At 30.3% G+C, this 18,405-nt stretch overlaps 1 protein-coding gene across 3 annotated transcripts in view; it reads left to right on the top strand.

Moving 5' to 3' along the window:
* LOC108913953 (estradiol 17-beta-dehydrogenase 11) overlaps positions 1-18,405 on the top strand; it is a 57,377-nt gene continuing 38,972 nt past the window's right edge. The window contains exons 1-2 of one of the 3 annotated variants that reach the window (XM_018719610.1): positions 14,401-14,493; positions 14,569-14,617. In XM_018719610.1, the coding sequence (XP_018575126.1) occupies positions 14,416-14,493; positions 14,569-14,617 (127 nt within the window). In that variant the 5' untranslated portion in view covers positions 14,401-14,415. Of the gene's footprint in view, positions 118-14,400; positions 14,494-14,568; positions 14,618-17,814; positions 17,929-18,405 lie in introns of those variants that run through there. The other 2 variants (XM_018719613.1, XM_018719612.1) reach the window with 2 other exon arrangements.

Raw genomic sequence — 18,405 nt, forward strand, 5'->3', positions numbered from 1 at the left:
GTGAAATGTTCTACGTCTATTCTTTACTACAACTCTCTAATCGTGGACTTACTCGTGTTGACAATCCTTAAAATTCGATTCGGAATGGGTCTCCTACCTGTTCATGGATGATTTGAGGTTAGTTTCATGTTTATCTACCAGAAATAATCGTTTTTTGTTACTTAGGAACTAATTTCCGTTTCCTGTATAGAAAAACGTTGTAAACAGTGTTAAATAAATGTTTTAAAAATCGTTTTAATGCAGTTAATAGTTTATTTAAGGATTTACAGTAAATCAATGTTAACTAGTTATAGAAAATAGATTTTTAATTAATACTTAATTGCTTTCATGTTTTCCTTGACATCAAATATTGAGGCACTTGATTATCAAAAAGTTAAACTACTGCTTATTAATGTTTAATATCAGTAAAATTAATTTATGTATTTATTTATATGCATAGCAACTCAATATACTGCTAACATTACAATTACCTACGTAGTACTTAATAATTAGAAAACAAAATATATAGGTACGTACATTAAAAAAACAGTACTCAAGAACGACAAAATCTTAAGTTAATTAAGACTAAAACAAAACCAAAACCAAGCAAGTACTTAATTTTACATGATAGGCTTTGTAAGGACAATAGTGTAACAAATATCAACAACTATTGAACACAAGAAAAGCGTGGCGTTTTACATAATGTAATAACATAAATGTATTAAGAACATCTATGTAACTATAGAACAAATTGTACGTTTTTTTGTAACAGGCAAATAGGTGAATTATTTGTTGATAAAATAAGTTCGGTAATCTAGATGACCTCTGTTTAATATTAAAGGCGAAATGCCCAAAATATACCGGAGTTAATTTTACTATTTAACAAATAAAATAAAATTATATAAATGCAACATTTCTTTTAAAACTTATACAGGGTGTTAGTAAATAAGTGCGACAAATTTTAGGGGGTGATTCTACATGAGAAAATAATGGCAGTTTGCTTATAAACGTATGTTTTTTTCTTAAAAACTGACGATTTAATTTATTGCTCTGAAACCGGTCGAGATGTGCAAATGAAATTTGGTGGGTTTTAAGAGGTAGTTATTGCGCATTTTTTGACACGCAATTAAGAATTTTATGTTCATCATTGGCGCGCGTACGGGTAATAGTCTCAATTTTTTTAAAGAAAAAAATGGTACGCCACTGAGATATTACAAATTAAAAATGTGACAAAAAATCTCTCTTGCCCTTTCTTCGTATGGGGCGCCGTTTTGATGTAAAAAAATAAAACATCTTAACGCGTATTTTTTATTTCTTTAATATGTACATTCAAGACAAGAACTATCTAATACAATAACATTAAACCAGAACAATAACAGAAAATAACACTAATAAAATTTTGAAAAGGCGCAAAGCTACAACAAATGTTCAAAATGACCTCCCTCACACGTGACACAAGATTCAACTCTTCGCCTCATTGATTGAGGTATTCGCGCAAATATTCCTGGTATATTTCTTATTGTCTCACAGCCATCTATAATTCGATTCCTCAGGTCATCAACATCTTCAACGGGCGTGGAATAAACTAATGACTTAAGAAAACCCCAGATGCAAAAATCAAGAGGATTTAAATCCGGCGATCGAGCCCCCCCTACCTATCCAACGATTTGGAAATACTGTGTCTAAGTGATTACATACATTAATGCTAAAATGGGCTGATGCACCATCATGCATGTACCATAGGTAACTCTTCCTGTAGGAAATTAAGATAAGATTCGCCTGTTAGTTGTTGTGGGAGGAAGTATGGACCGATTAAATGATCATCAATTACCCCAAGCCATACATACATTTACAGAAATCTGATGCTGAAAATGAGCTTCAAAGATTCCATGGGGGTTTTCCTCAGCCCATAAGTGATTGTTATGGAAATTTCGTATACACTGTCGTCCAAAAGTAGCCTCGTCAGTAAACAAAACGGCATTTAAAAAATTAGGAATTTGAGCGATTTGATGATTAATCCATTGGCAAAAAAATAGGCGCTGAAAAAAGTCTCTAGGTAGTAGAGCTTGCACACGTTCAATATGAAACGGATACAATTGCTGTTCTTTAAGAATTTTAAATACAGTGAAGTTGCTTACATTTAATATGTTGGCAATTTTTCGAGTACTTGTTTCAGGTGACTCCGCAATTAACTCGAGTACTGCTTCTTCTAGTTGCACAGTTCGTACTTCTCGAGGGCGCCCACAGTCAACCATTTGTTTCTTAAATGAACCATTTTCGCGCAAACGTTGATGAAGACGAGCAAATATTGTGTGATGAGGTACCCTACGTCCTGGATACAACTCAGCATACAATCGTCGAGCTTGCCGACCATTTCCATTACTTCGACCATAGACAAAATGCATGTCTGACAATTCCGAATTTATAAAATTTTCCATTCTTTTCGATAAAAGAAAAATTAATTACTTATTAACACTAATGTTATAGCAAACTAAAAGCTTAATAAATGAATAATGACGAAACGCTAATTTGACATTTCTTAAAAATATTCGTATTTAACAGACAAATGTTGACAGTAGCCTACTAAGTAATGTATTAAAGAAATAAAAAAATACGCGTTAAGATGTTTTATTTTTTTCCATCAAAACGGCGCCCCATACGAAGGAAAGGCAAGAGAGATTTTTTGTCACAAATTGAACGAGGAATTCAAAAATGATTTTTAATTTGTAATATCTCAGTGGCGTACCAAGTTTTTCTTTAAAAAAAAATGAAATTATTACCCGTACGCGCGCCAATGATGAACATAAAATTGTTTTTAAGAAAAACTTTGACACCCCGTATCTCGAAAAACGAATCATTTGCGGACATACGTTTATAAGCAAACTACCATTATTTTCTCATGTAGAATCACCCCCTGAAATTTGTCGCACTTATTTACTAACACCCTGTATACAGGGTGTCCGCAAATTTCACCGACAACGTTTGACTGCATATTCATGACGATAAGTAAACACGATCTACGAAAAAAAAGTTAAAAAAGTGTTTTTGGATTTTGAGTTACGGGCCTTCAAAGGTGTCAAAAATAAAACTAATTTAATTAATAACTTCATAACCCTTTTACCGATCGCGTTAAAATTTGGCACATTTATTTGGACTATTATGGCGTATAATCTCTTAAAGCTTAAGTCAAATCGATATACTGGGTGATAGGTTTCTCCGGTTACCTCTCCCTTTTAGCGGTCAAAACTTTTACAGTGGTCGTTCCTTGTAAAGCAAGATTCGTTGGTACAAAACAATTTTTGAAGCAAATTATCTTCTGCGAAGCCATTCACCAACTAGCGCAAGATTGTAAACGTGCATTGTGATTTAAATTTTCAAGTTCTTGAGCAGGAGTTAAATGAAATGGCCGAAGAAGTTGTTTTTTAAAGTTTTGTGAACATTAGTTTTACATATATTTAATTATCTTGATACACTGCGGACACTGCGCGGGTATCTGGAAATTTCATCACTCTGCGTCAAACATCTTCAGGGATATTTAAGGATCTCGAAATCGAAACGTAGGATTTATTTTCATTCCATTATTAGTTCTCGTATGTTTTATCCTTTTTGAAAGCTAGTTGAAATAAATTTAAAAAAATTTTATCAAGTGAAATGTTTTTCGATACCAGAAAACTAGGTATGCAAAAAATATCTAACGCCGCAGACAAGACTGCTGATATTTAACTATTTATTAGCATTTATATTAAAAAATATTTATATTAAAACGAAAATTTGCATTATGAATACTGGATTGCACTACCAAAACTAACAAATTGTTCTTTGTGAGATATTCTATTAACATTGAGCGGTTATAGGTCCTCCTTAAAACAATTTGTCTTCTGAATATGTTCAGTATACAATCATGCAATGAAGACGAAGCGGCAGCATCGTTGTCGTTTAAAACTTTCTTTTCATTCTCGATTTTCTGTTAAAGAGACATATCCATCAGTAACTTGGTCACTTTTCCAACCTCCAGAACGCTCCAGAAATAGTGATGTCTGCACCACAATGCTAAGTGGCTGGTGTTCCGGTAAAAGAATGGCCGGTATATATTTCTGGCTCTTCTATGTTTAGGAATATGACAATATTTGTAGGTATTTTTCATACGTAGATACTGATATTTTATTACTTATACAGAGTGATTCAATCTCTTAGCTACAAAATAAACGTCAGCACACGACACGTTCTGCTATGGTTATATTTCAATGCGAATGCATTGTTTCATTAATTTCCTTCTCTTTATCTCATTGTTTGTTTGTAAACCCAGTTATTATGTTCTTTTCATCCACTTCCCATCGCGTGCTTGTTGAATACATTGCATAACATATTCCCAACTAGAAAAGGACAATTTTTACAAACCATAATTTATTATATCACCGGAAGTTGACGCAATATCTTCAAAGAATCATTGGCTTATTTTCATGAATTTTAAAGCCATTTCTTGCCGCGAACTTGACCTGTTTCTTAATCGTATGTTTATATATAAAGTGTAATTAATATTCCTATTAAAGCGCTAAATACATAAGATGTGGAGTGTAAGACACTTTCACTTATGCAATGCATTCAGTCTAGTTTCTTGACAAACAAAAATTGCTGCCGATCTACGTGTTGGTGTCTCACGGCCGGTTTATTAATCTTGGATTAACTGTGAGATTTAACCAGTTTAGATTAAATTTCCCGTCTTTACTTCCTTAGATTCATGCGTAATCAAGTTAACAAATTTCATAACTATTTAAATTTTACGTATCTTCTAACTCTTAATTCGAATTTGAAGTTAACCTCCAACCAAAAACAAAAATGTAGTTTTCATTGAGCTTGTCGCAATTAAAGATTTAAATGGCAAAACGTAGTTCACATCTGGCAGAATCTGGCGAAGAGGTTTAGTTATAAAGTTAATTTTTAATTATGGCACAAGGAAAAGATCAGAGTTCTCAATACACGTCAGTGGGAAGAACAGGAAATGTCTACATGAGACATTCAGCTTAACACATGTTAGAACAAGTGAATTATTTTATTACTTTCAACTTAAAGCAAATAAATTAAAGGTGAATTATGTCACATCGTGTGTAGTATACTTGAACTTTTATAAGGCATATTTTTGAAAGATAATAATTTATAGAAGAAAACGTGAATAGAACAAAGTTTAAAATAAAATCATATTTTTTAGAAATAATAAGGTTTTCTTTGTTCTATTTGTTTAAAAAAACTCATTAGACATGCTTTTAAACTGTGCAAATCGCTGTAAGGGATTTAATTTGAATAAAATAAATCGGTTTTGCCAAAAAACTGCTTGTTGTTCTTATTTTTAAAAGGTCCTGTTTTCTTCAGAACGTACCTTGTAATCCAAAATTGCACATAAATCAAAGTCAAATCTAATTTGCCTGTTATTTTAATGGATTATTTTCAACTAGTACACCTTGATCGCAATGCGTGGCTTACAGAAATAACCTTTTAAATTATTGTGCACGAGTGTACTTTATATGCCATTGTTACTTTACCGTATATTTTTTAACTAATATATTACTTTTGCGATAAAATTTAGATAACGTGGCAAAGCATGTAATTATTCTTATATTTAAACAGTTTTACAGAATACAGCACTTATGTAACATTTAACATTAGATTTATAAAAAATATGTATACTTGTTTGTTCAGGTTTTGTTCTTTTTATTATAAATAGGTGGTAATCTTAATAGCTACTAAATTTTAAATTAATTTATTTTTACCGAAATGCGTCACATTTATATTTGGTTTTTATATAAAATAATCTGAATTTCCGACACTGCATTTTATATTTTTTGTAAATTGTCAAGCATACCATTTTGGTGATGCATGTATTGGTTTCTTGGAAACTATAAGAGATAGAAAAATGGTTAAATAGGGAAGTTTTAGAGAATTCTATCGCTAACTTAATGGGGCTTGCAGATCGGTCGTAGCCTTCAGGTTTGAGTTATTTTGAAAAAAAGGAAATGTGGGCGTTTTCGAAAATCGTCTGTAACTTTTTTAATTAGAGGAATTTTTAAAACCCGAAAACAAATTTTCACAAGTCGAGGAATTTCACTGTATATTTAGATTTTCATTGCGAGAAACCATGATCAATTTTCTTTTGTCTTATGGGGACCATATTGAATTTGCCGAAATAAGCTGAGCAAATAGAGAAATTTTTGACATTTCAGTGATATAAAATAAGTAAGAAAAAATTTCAAAAACAACCTCAAAAATCAATATTTTTTTATATTTTTTAATGAATCTGGCAACTCCGCATAATTTTTCGATACTATTATAGAACAGTATTAAATTTTTGTAAAATCATGGTGTTGAGTGAAAAAATGATAGTAATGGTCATGTATTTAAGAAGAAAAGTCCCATTAGTAGTCTAATATTTTCATTTGTTTCAAACAGCTTGTCATTTTGAACTATTGTTAATCATAGAGTCAATTGTTAACAATTAGAGTGAACTCGTCAAAATGACTTTGCGTTATTCCAGTGAAGAAAAATGTGATATGTTATTGTGATTATCTCTTTCATAATTTTCAGCATGTAGCTTTTCAAAACTTCCAAACATTCCCAAATTTATAATAAATTTAGAAAAATACATTTCATTTGGTGGTTGTCATTCGGGATAATATCCAATATAACTGTTGCTGCTGCAGTTGCTTTTCTATTATTTTTAATAAGGCAGTCCAACATACCTATTTCTCTTTATTGGAGTTCACTCAACGTCATGACATTAATGATAAGCTTTTACAAAAATTTGAAACTGTTCTATATTTCTAAAAAATATGCGGTATTGACAGATTTATTAAAAATATTAAAATATTGATTTTTGAGGTTGTTTTTGATTTTTTTTCTAACTTACCTATATTATATCACTGAAAAGTCAAAAAAATCTCTATTTGCTCAGCTTAGAATTCAATATGGCGCCCATAAGAAAATAGAAAGTTGGTGATGATTTCTCGCAACCGAAACGTCGTAATGAAAATCTAAATATACTGTGAAATTCCTCGAAAAAACTTGCTGTGAAACGGTGTTTTCAGATTTTACAGACAATTTTTTTTTCAAAATGACTCAAAACCCTGAGGAGCTAGAACCGGTCTGCAAGCGCCATTAACTTAGCAACAGAACTGTCTAAAACTTTCCCATTTAACCATTTTCCTATCTCTTATCGTTTCCAATACATGCATCACCAAACTAATCCACACTGTATACTTTTTATAAAATTTAATACACTTACTACTTCAACTCAGTCAAAGAACACTCTGTAAAAGCCAAACTTCTGTCAGAAGCGGCAGGTAGTAAATAAGCTATATGAGATATATTGTCATTACTAATAAATTTCACTTTATTTTAAAGGTTAATTCAAAAAGAAATTCCAAAAAAATCCAATCAAATGAAGTAAATGTTCTTTGAAAACAAAAAATTAGGCGCACAAATGATATCTAGCTAAAAATATTGCAGTTGTTGTATTTACAACCCTTAAATCACGGGGCTACTGTAGTCCCTAGCGTCATTCGCGTTGTGCGCTGTACGCAATATGCTTTCTCTCTCCACGTGGCGATAGTGTTTACATTAGTTTTTCAAGTATCAAAAATGGTTTACTTGAATAGCAACTCGGAGTTGATGGATATCGTTTTAATTTATGGTGAAGCAAGACATTTGTGTTATGGTGAAGCATTTCTGTTATGATGAAGCAAGACAACATTTCTGTTAGTTCGTAGAAACTAGGTAGATACACAAATACATTCCCTGTACCAGTAGTACCCTGTACATTAAAATTTTTTTTTTGGATAAGTTCTGAAGCACCCCACAAAAGTAGGTACATAATTAATGAAAGAATGATTGCTCCTTCAGGTTTTGAATCAAGTTTCATGTTAGACATACAGGGTAAAAAGTTATTAACTAAATTTTCGGTAAAATTGGTCGTAAGTGGAACCCTCTATAAGCAACGCTTTTTGACGTAGAACCATGTCAGACATGGTAGGTTTTATTTTTTTATTTATCAAATCGTATTTTACGACATTTTTTGTTGGTCGGGATCTTTTTAATTTCGAAAAAATAAAAAAAAATCTATTTTTATGAGAATATGTTTTTTAAGGTCTCCACCGTTATATCTCAAAAAATAATTGGACTATCAGAGTAATTTTTTTTAATTAAAGCAGACATAATAGCGCTTTTAATAGTACTAATGGATTTTATAAAACTCGCTTTTTCATTTCGCTAAAAATCAGGAAAACTTGATATTTAAATTTTGTGTAATACAATTTTCACCAATCGATAAACTTTTTTTTATGATTTTTTTATACATATATACATGCAGCGAAGGCCCAAACATTACATAAACTTTTGAAATAATTATTTTTTTCCTAAAGCTTATAGTTTGGCAACAAGCGATTAATTCATAGCGCGCTAAACTGATGCATGGGGCGTCCAACGTAATGTGTAATCTACATAGTGGACGACTTGCGGGATTTAGAGTAGGTAGGTACATACATGCCTAATAAGCAGTGTGTAATAATAATCAGAATATATTAAGTTTTTAAGACAATGGAGTGCATTATATATAAGAATACTGTGCGGGATGATGACAAATCTGTAGTACAAAAACCTAGAATTCAAGATTTGTTGTCACTAATATCTAGTGCTGAAAAAAGACAAGACAATCCCGCAAAAGAAATTCTGTCAAAGAAAAACGATATTTTAAATGGCGAAATTAAAATAAAATACCATATAGACTGTCATAAATCATATGCTAGGTTTCACAACATTGATCTTACCTGTATTTTGCAATCAGACAGTGCCACCGGTCTCTCAAATTATTCTGGAACTCGGTTAAAATTGCATACTTTTGAAATGTGCCTTATTTGCTATAATAGTAGAACTAAAAAGATGAAAGGTTTGATATATGTTCAAACAAGTAATTAAATAATTTTAAATAATGTTTAGGTGCCCAAAGTATAATATAGGTTACCTACTCAAATGAATATCGATTTTAAACCTACTACAATTATTTTTTTAGGAAATTGTTTATATATTTTACTGCAAAATACTGAATATTTTAAGGCACTGAAAAAGCTACTTATCAGAAAATAGTAAATGCTGCGAAAGATAGAACTGACATCGACATGCTAGCAATATAGCAACACCACTTATAAATTCCAATATTTTCCAATGATAAGTCAATTCCTGAATTGTTCGGCAATCATTAAGCATTTATTGTTCCAATAAAAATTGTGATAATCGAAAATGCGGGTGCGTTAAAGGTCTAAAATGTTATAATGAGTGTAAATGTCGTCCTTGTAATAACTTTATTAAATATTTCGAGGAAGATAAGAAGAAGATAACGAATTAAATGTTTTTAATATAGGGCCTAAATTGTCAAAATATAAAAATTGTGGTAGTAAATGATTTTTTATCAATAATAAGTATTAATGGCAATTGTTATAACTATGGTGTTTGTCATACTAGTATATTTTTAAAATATGTCAAAATGTCATACGAACCAATTTTATAAATAATACCTATAGTTTATGCCCTTAAATAAATAGGTATAAGACACCAACTCACATAGGCGGAAAAACAAATTGAAACAGCTCTCAAAATTCGCTGTTTTTTTGCATTAGCTGTATACCAAATAGGTAAGAAGGTACCTTTTGAAATTAATAAAATTGATAAAAATTTGACTACTCCACACGAAGACAACGCGACGCGGCGATCTGATATTACGCAGACGATAGGCGATATACAGTTTAATGCGAGAGCCAGGTGTGCAAGAATGTGGCTTCAGTTTGTTTAAAAAAATTGCGGTCGTCATACTGTAAGTTGCACATAAAAAATTATGATTTCAAAAACATTTCTCATGTATTGGCTTTATTTTGTTAGCAGCATATACATACAAATTTTCACAAATAAAAGTTTTTCTCGATTGCTGAAAAATACATTCACCAAAATAAAAGGTTTAAATTTGTTATTATTTTAACAAATCAAAAATATATATTATATACATATTCGCGTGATACGTCTGATTGCAAAATACAGGTAGGATCAATGTTTTGAAACATAGCATATGATTTATGACAGTCTATAAGGTATTTTATTTTAATTTCGCCATTTAAAATATTGTTTTTTTTTTGACAACAAATCTTGAATTCTAGGTCTTTGTACTACAGATTTGTCATCATCCCGCACAGTTTTCTTACAAATAATGCACTCCATTGTCTTAAAAACTTCATATATTCTGATGATTATTACACACTTCTTATTAGGCACGTATGTATGTACCTACTCCAAATCCCGCAAGCCGTACACTTACACTATGTAGATTACACATTACGTTGGACGCCCCATGCATCAGTTTAGCGTGCTATGAAATAATCGCTTGTTGCCAAAACTAATTATTTCAAAAATTTATGTAATGTTTGGGCTTCATTTTCTTCGCGGCATGTATATAAAAAAATCATAAAAAAAAAGTTAATCGATTGGTGAAAATTGTATTACACAAAATTTAAATATCAAGTTTTCCTGATTTTTAGCGAAATGAAAAAGCGAGTTTTATAAAATCCATTAGTACTGTTAAAAGCGCTATTGTGTCTGCTTTAAATAAAAAAATACTCTGATAGTCCAATTATTCTTTGAGATATAACGGTGGAGACCTTAAAAAATATATTCTCATAAAAATAGATTTTTTTATTTTTTCGAAATTTAAAAGATCCTGACCAACAAAAAATGTCGTAAAAAGTGGTTTCGTGTACACGATCACCTAATTAAGAAATCGCGCCAAGTCTGGTTTGGTTCTACGCCAGTTTTTTTTTATTTCGATAACTAAGCGATTTAGCGTTGCAATTTTGCTCGTCTAATAATTATGCTCATTAACATCTCACGCAATGTGTGCACAATAATAATTGATGCTGTTCTACACTACATGCCTTGACTGTCCACTGTTATGCATTAAATGGAGTGTTTAATTTTATGGACTAAATTTAATTATTACAAATAAGTGTTTGGTATTACATGATTTGTTTCAGTCATTAATATAACACAGTTGACATTAAAAGTACTAGTTTCTTCTAATATATACAACACTTACAGTTAGATAGGCAGTGACATTAATATTCCTAAAAATGTTTGTATATAAATAATTATTTACACATAATAAAAATAATTATTCAATCTCAAACTAGTTTCAAGCCAGATTTTTCCCTCGGTGTATATTTATTAACATGAAACACCTGTGAGTATCATCTTATAATACACTACAATATTATTACAATTTAATAAGCATTAACATATATATTAATTGCATGTACATTACCATGCTTGTCTTATTTATTAGCAGAGATCATGGTCCGTGAAGGAAAAAATGGACAAATAGGAGATTCGCTAAATAAGTCTATTGAGGAAACAGTATTAAGGTCGTGCTCATCTCATATCGAGGTCATATCTATTTCTGATGTATTATTTTCAATGATATTCTCGTTTTAGTTGGATATTTGCTTTTTTCCAAGCAAAAAACTATTTTTAAATTAACCAAAAATATACAAAACCACAATGGACAAGGAGCAGGTCACTACTTACTGCTTGCTTAAATAAAATGAATGAAAATGTGCCCAAATGATAACAATAATCACGTTCCGAAATTAATTATTAACAAAATAGTTCATTTCCTGGTTGTACTGATATTCTTAATGTGAAGCATAATAAATAATTAAACATTTAACGGGTTCCTAATTGTCGCATGAGGCTTTCATAACTAGACTAATTAATAATAATTACGTACTTAAATGTATTGACGCAAATACTTACTCAGTATTAGACTCTTTAATATACTGTGCTGTCACTGTGATAAATGGACGATCTACACAATTCGTCAATTATTATTTGTGACCGTAAAATCTTTCTGTGAATTTTTCTTGTAAATTTCTTCTTGTAAATATTTTATCTTTAGAATTCATCACAATGCTGTTACCATTATTTTACAGATCTGTTAGTTTTTATCAAGTTTTTCTCTAACAGATAGATCATAAAAAATACAAAGAACCTCTTTTAAATGACATTTAATTTCAATGAATTTGGACAACGTAAATGCCAATCTAAACTAAACAGAAACTTAATAAATCTTAATAGGAATATTTAATTTATAACAAGATATATACAGGGTGTCCCGGAAATTGTGGGCAATCTCTCGGATATGGATAGATAATGAGAAAATAATGTCACAAGGTCATATAAAATTTTTTCCTCCGGGCTCACCCTGTAGAGTTTTTAGCTCTTGAAGTTGAGAATTGAATATGGTTTTTTTGCTGTAACTTTTGTATTTTTCAATAAATTTTGAAAATTTTTTGGCTGGATCTATAATTTTTGAAGCTGCTTTGGATGATAATATGAAATCCAACGATAATAATTATGGGGGCCCGGGGGCAAAGTACCCCCACCAAAATTTCTAGAAAAAAATTTTTGTTCCACTATACCCCAAATTTTCCATCATTTTATAAAAATTTATGGTATTTTACGTAAAAAAGGTATACTTATTGAATATCCATAAAATAAATATTTTTTGAGATAAACCCGTTTAAAGAGGAAGGTACCATTTAATTTGACATTTTATTTAATTGAAACACACATTTAATCGTGGTTGGCTTTGACATGTCAGAGTATGCCAAAGGCAATTAAATTGTCAAACTTGTCAAATACGTAGTTTTAAATCTAAGACTCATCTCATAACTCATAATTTGTTATAAAATATGGAGTATTCCAATGAAGGATATGCTGCATATGCATTTAATGTGCGGGCGGGCTCTTTGTAATGCTTCGGCAGCAAGAAGATTTTATCAGCATTCTTATCCTAATAGAAGGATTCCGGATCGCAAAACTTTCGAACGTATTGATCAAAGATTAAGAGAAACTGGTAAAATACGATTACTATTATTAAACAAAATGGATATTAAATAAATTTTAATGTCTTTAGGTCAGTTTGCTCCTGTTACTGCAAACAGGGGTGCCCCGTGAACAGCACGTACAGTTGAAGTAGAGGAAAATATACTGGACGAAGTTGCTGCTCATCCAACAGTTAGCATTAGGTCATTATCTTCTTTTACCAATGTTCCAAAGACCACTGTTGCAAGAATCCTTAGAGAACAGCTTCTTCACCCTTACCATATCCAAAAAGTGCATGCTCTTAATCCTGATGATTTTCGTGCAAGAGTACAGTTTTCTCAATGGTTTCTTCAGAGACATGAGCAAAATCCTATGTTTACGAGATTAATTCTGTATACTGACGAAGCAAGTTTTGGGAGGAANTGACCTAAAGACATTAAAATTTATTTAATATCCATTTTGTTTAATAATAGTAATCGTATTTTACCAGTTTCTCTTAATCTTTGATCAATACGTTCGAAAGTTTTGCGATCCGGAATCCTTCTATTAGGATAAGAATGCTGATAAAATCTTCTTGCTGCCGAAGCATTACAAAGAGCCCGCCCGTACATTAAATGCATATCAGCATATTCTTCATTGGAATACTCCATATTTTATAACAAATTATGAGTTATGAGATGAGTCTTAGATTTAAAACTACGTATTTGACAAGTTTGACAATTTAATTGCCTTTGGCATACTCTGACATGTCAAAGCCAACCACGATTAAATGTGTGTTTCAATTAAATAAAATGTCTCAAATTAAATGGTGGTACCTTACTCTTTAAACGGGTTTATCTTAAAAAATATCTATTTCATGGATATTCAACAAGTATACCTTTTTTACGTAAAATACCATAAATTTTTATAAAATGATGGAAAATTTGGAGTATAGTGGAACAAAAATTTTTTTCTAGAAATTTTGGTGGGGGGTGCTTTGCTTACGGGCCCCCATAATTATTATCGAGGATTTCATATTATCATCCAAAGCAGCTTCAAAAATTATAGATCCAGCCAAAAAATTTTCAAAATTTATTAAAAAATACAAAAGTTACAGCAAAAAAAAAACATTTTTAATTCTCAACTTCAAGAGCTAATAACTCTACAAGGTGAGCGCGGAGGAAAAAATTTTATATGAACTTGTGACATTATTTTCTCATTATCTATCCTTATCCGAGAGATTGCCCACCATTTCCGGGACACCCTGTATACATATACAAGACTTTGACTGACAGCTGGTAGCTGGGTAGATTTCAAAGATTTTTTCAAGAAAAACTTGTATAAGTATGCTTTTAAAAAAATAATTGGGGTTCTAGTGCCTTGTCAAAAATTGCGGTCTATCCTCCACTATCCGTAATTCCACCATTCCAAAACCAAATCGCTAAGGTGTTCGACCATTTCCCACCACCATAGGTAGGCAGCGTTAGAGAGGAGATGTTTACGATTTAATCTAACAAACGCCTGAGAAACCAACAATAGTGAGAGTGCATGGGTAACACCGATCAAACGCCAAAAGATTTCGGATCTAATGAATTAATTCGTACTGAAGTTATTGAACTGAAGTCGGTAATACTGCATACCAATGTGTACAGCATAGATAAATGTTATTAATATTTTGTTTAAATATAATTCGCTTCACAGTGTTGCGATGTGTTTTGTGACGTTCTTTGGGTAGTCGTTGATTATTTGGGTAAGTATTTTGTAAACTGGGAATATATACTCATTTTATCTATATCACTTAATAGTACAGAGAAATATAAACGGTTTATTAGTCAAGCTTCGAAAGATACTTTGAAAATTCTTTCAAATTTAAAACATACGAAGTTAAAGATGTTCGGCTTTATCTTCCAATAACTTCAAAAACATGTTTCAGAATTTGTACTTGCGTTTAAAGTAAAGTATCTAATAAACTGCCATCCAATCCACCAGATTTTAATACCACTGATTCCTTCTTATATATCAATGAAAACTAAAACCATAGTAAAAATGTTGTTTGTCCAAATCATTACTTTTTTATTTTAATTTATATGGTTGTAAATTCATACATAATTTGATGTTGATTTAACCGAATTCTTGTAACACTATAGGAAACTTCCAACAACCATTCATTCTGCATACGTGAATAATTTGCTAATTTTAAATTTTCCGGAAGTGTTGCAGTATGCAGTGACAATAATTGTTTCTTTTCCTGATATCGTTCATCAGGTAGTGTTACGTGTTTCATGCACGTTTATCTATATTTTGTTTTCTAATTAAGTGTATTTATAAAATTGAATCGTTTACTACGTGCTTTTAAGTCACCCTCAACATTCTTTTGAATTAGTATACTTTTAATTTGTATTAATTATAAGAATAATTGAAGCAACTTCTATGCAAATTTATATGTAATAAGCATAGTGCGTAGTCAAACTAGAAATTTCACACTAGTTACACCATGAAAATTGTCTGTTAAAATATCATACGAGGCATGCTCAAAAAATAACCGAACTTAATTTATTTCAACTTTATTATTAAATTTATACGTTATTGGTCCTTGTTCCATTCACACACTTAGCGGCGTTTCTATTTCACAAAGTTATTTTGGAAAGCTCCATTTCAACACAGCCTTTAAAGCTGGTGAATTTGCTTTGCTGTCATCACAGTTTAAAAACGGCGTCCTTTCAGCACTAATCTTAATTTCGGAAATAAGAAAAAATCGCAAGGAACCAAGTCTGGCGAGTAAGGAGGGTCGAGTAGTAATCTGATTTCGGACACAAAATGACGAATTAACAAAGCTGAGTGTGCGAGTGCATTATCATGGTGCAAAAACCATGAATTGTCACGCCACAATTCTGGTCTCTTTTTGCGGATTTTTTCATGTAACCGTTGCAAACGCCTTGATACACTGAAAAAAAGTATTTGAATCAAATGACCAGATAGTTTTAAATAAATGGAATTATTTGCCGCAAATGTTATTTTATTCAATTCAAATGTATATACCTTCGTCAAACTATGTGAAATATTTGCTGTAATCTATATTTTTTCTTAGAATTTATATTATTTATAAATATATATAATTTAATTCAAATTGTTTATAGTTTTGAAATTTATTGTCTCGGACTTTAGCTACAATATCTCTTACAGTTCATCATAAACTGTCAACATTTGTTTCAAAACTACCAGTTCCTTGAATGTTTAAAATTTAGTATTAATATAGGAATTATTCAAAATGAATGTAGCAAATTATAATCAAACTTATGTTGCCTTGAAAGAAAATTGTAGCAGGTCACAGAATGGCATAGGTGGGAAGTAGCACGATAGATGGAGCTACTTACGAACGATCCTAGCTGTTGCTGTTGGTAATGTTGGTATATACTATTTGTTGTGAATTTAAAACAAAATATTTTTTTTCATTATAGAGAAATATTTATATCCAAACCAAATTTTCTTAAAATAAGTATATACAATCATTTGACCAAAACTAATAAAACTATTCAATTTTGTATTAAACAAACGATAACGATACATTAATATACGATACAATACATGTTTCTACAAAATCTATGTAGATCATAAAATTAAGAATAGAATTCTTTTAACCGTAAGTATCAAAATATTTATTTCAAATGCTGCCTATTTTTAAAGTAAGAAATTATATTTCTGGGAAGAAATTTAAAGTATTTAAATAAATAAATTACTGATTAACAATATACAACGTATGTTGAATAGATTTCAATATCGAAAGGATTATACTCATCTAAATAACAAATTAAAAAACAACTTATAAATATGCAGGATGACAACTTCTTCTCGGATACATTCAGAATATCTGTAAAGAAAAATATAGATTTTAATCTAATCTACGATTTTCCTTTTTACAAATCACGTTCCTATGTAGGTACTATATGCTAGTAAGTTTTATAAATATTTACGATTCCATCTAATTTCAAGGATTTTTGTTGAAAGTTACTATTATACTAGCAATGAACAAATTAAGTACAATGTAAAAATTTGTTTTCAAATTATTCACTATTAACTTGTGCAAAACTGCAATTAAGTGAGAACTATGAATGAATTACGCGTATAAAGAATGCAAATATTTTAAATGAAAATCTTTTATTATGTAAACCATTGCTGCTGGTTCTGCAATATTTAATTGATTTAAATTAGCCGGCTTCTTCTTACAAGTGATCTGTACACATTCGAATTTCGTAATACGTATGTGCATGCATTCCTTAATCAAATACGCTTATAACTAAACAAATCCATGTTTCAAATGATCATGAATGTATTATTTTTAAATTTCATTGGTCATTCAAAATGCCCAATAAATGTGATAATGAGTTTACTATTATTTAACATGTATTTATTCTTTATTTATATTTTTTATTTTTATTTGTAAATTGAAACGTACACTTTTTATTTAACCATTTTTCTTTCCTTGGACGCATGTTATAAACACTTGTGTATTTATAATGAATTTTCAAATAGTTAAAAATAAATAAGTTAATAATTTATGGATGTTTTATTTTAATAAACGATTGCATTTGCTTTCACTAAATTTTGCCAAATGTTTTCTATATAGATGAACAGCTGTGTTCCTATTAATTGGTAGTTCATATGCCTCAAGCGTCGACCACAATTTGATAGTGGATATTATATAACTTGAAAGTTTCAAATAATCGATTAAGTAAAAAACTATTATTTGGTAGTGTTATATAAAACTGGTGTTGTTTGAATAGATACAAGAACTTTCGATAAATTAAAAAGTTACTTAGATATGAACTGTGCTGTTTGCAAATATGTTTTTGACGATTCATCGACAGAATGCGATAATAATCTTTGCGATAAAACTGTGTTTATCGATTTATATGATGGAGTTACTTATACGCAGTTTAAATATTTTTTTCCAGTGACATAGATTCGTTACTTGTTACTTGCTGGTCGTTTAATAGTACAGAAATACCTTCACTCCTAAGTTCTAATTTTGTGGATATAATACACTACTGACAACCTTACAAAGTGAGTATATTCGAGGAATAATTCGTATATTCCTAAAATAGATTTATGTAGTGATGATTTAATTCCAAATATGAAAATTAATCCACTGATAATACTAATACAAATAAAATTTATTGTTGCTTATCGATAAAATTTCACTCAGAAAATATATTCCCTATTAATCAGTTTAATCAAGGATCGTAATTTCTAAACTTCCAATTTGTTTTTTAAATACAAACAAAATTAGGGATCATTTTCATGTATTATGTCGGTTAAACGCATATAATTTTCAAATATCAAAATTCGTGTCATTAGCAAACTTTTTTTAAAAACCTAAATATGAGAAAATGAGTGTTATTAAATTTGTGTAATATTTTTACAAATAACTTTATTATTATTAGTTTTTAGTTAGTCACTTGGTAGATGCATTTATGTTAATTACATACATACTTTTTCAAATTCTGAATAAAACTGACAATTATTACAATTACTTTAAAA

Source organism: Anoplophora glabripennis, unplaced genomic scaffold (genome assembly GCF_000390285.2).
Source record: "Anoplophora glabripennis isolate ALB-LARVAE unplaced genomic scaffold, Agla_2.0 scaffold803, whole genome shotgun sequence".
Lineage (NCBI taxonomy): Eukaryota > Metazoa > Arthropoda > Insecta > Coleoptera > Cerambycidae > Anoplophora > Anoplophora glabripennis.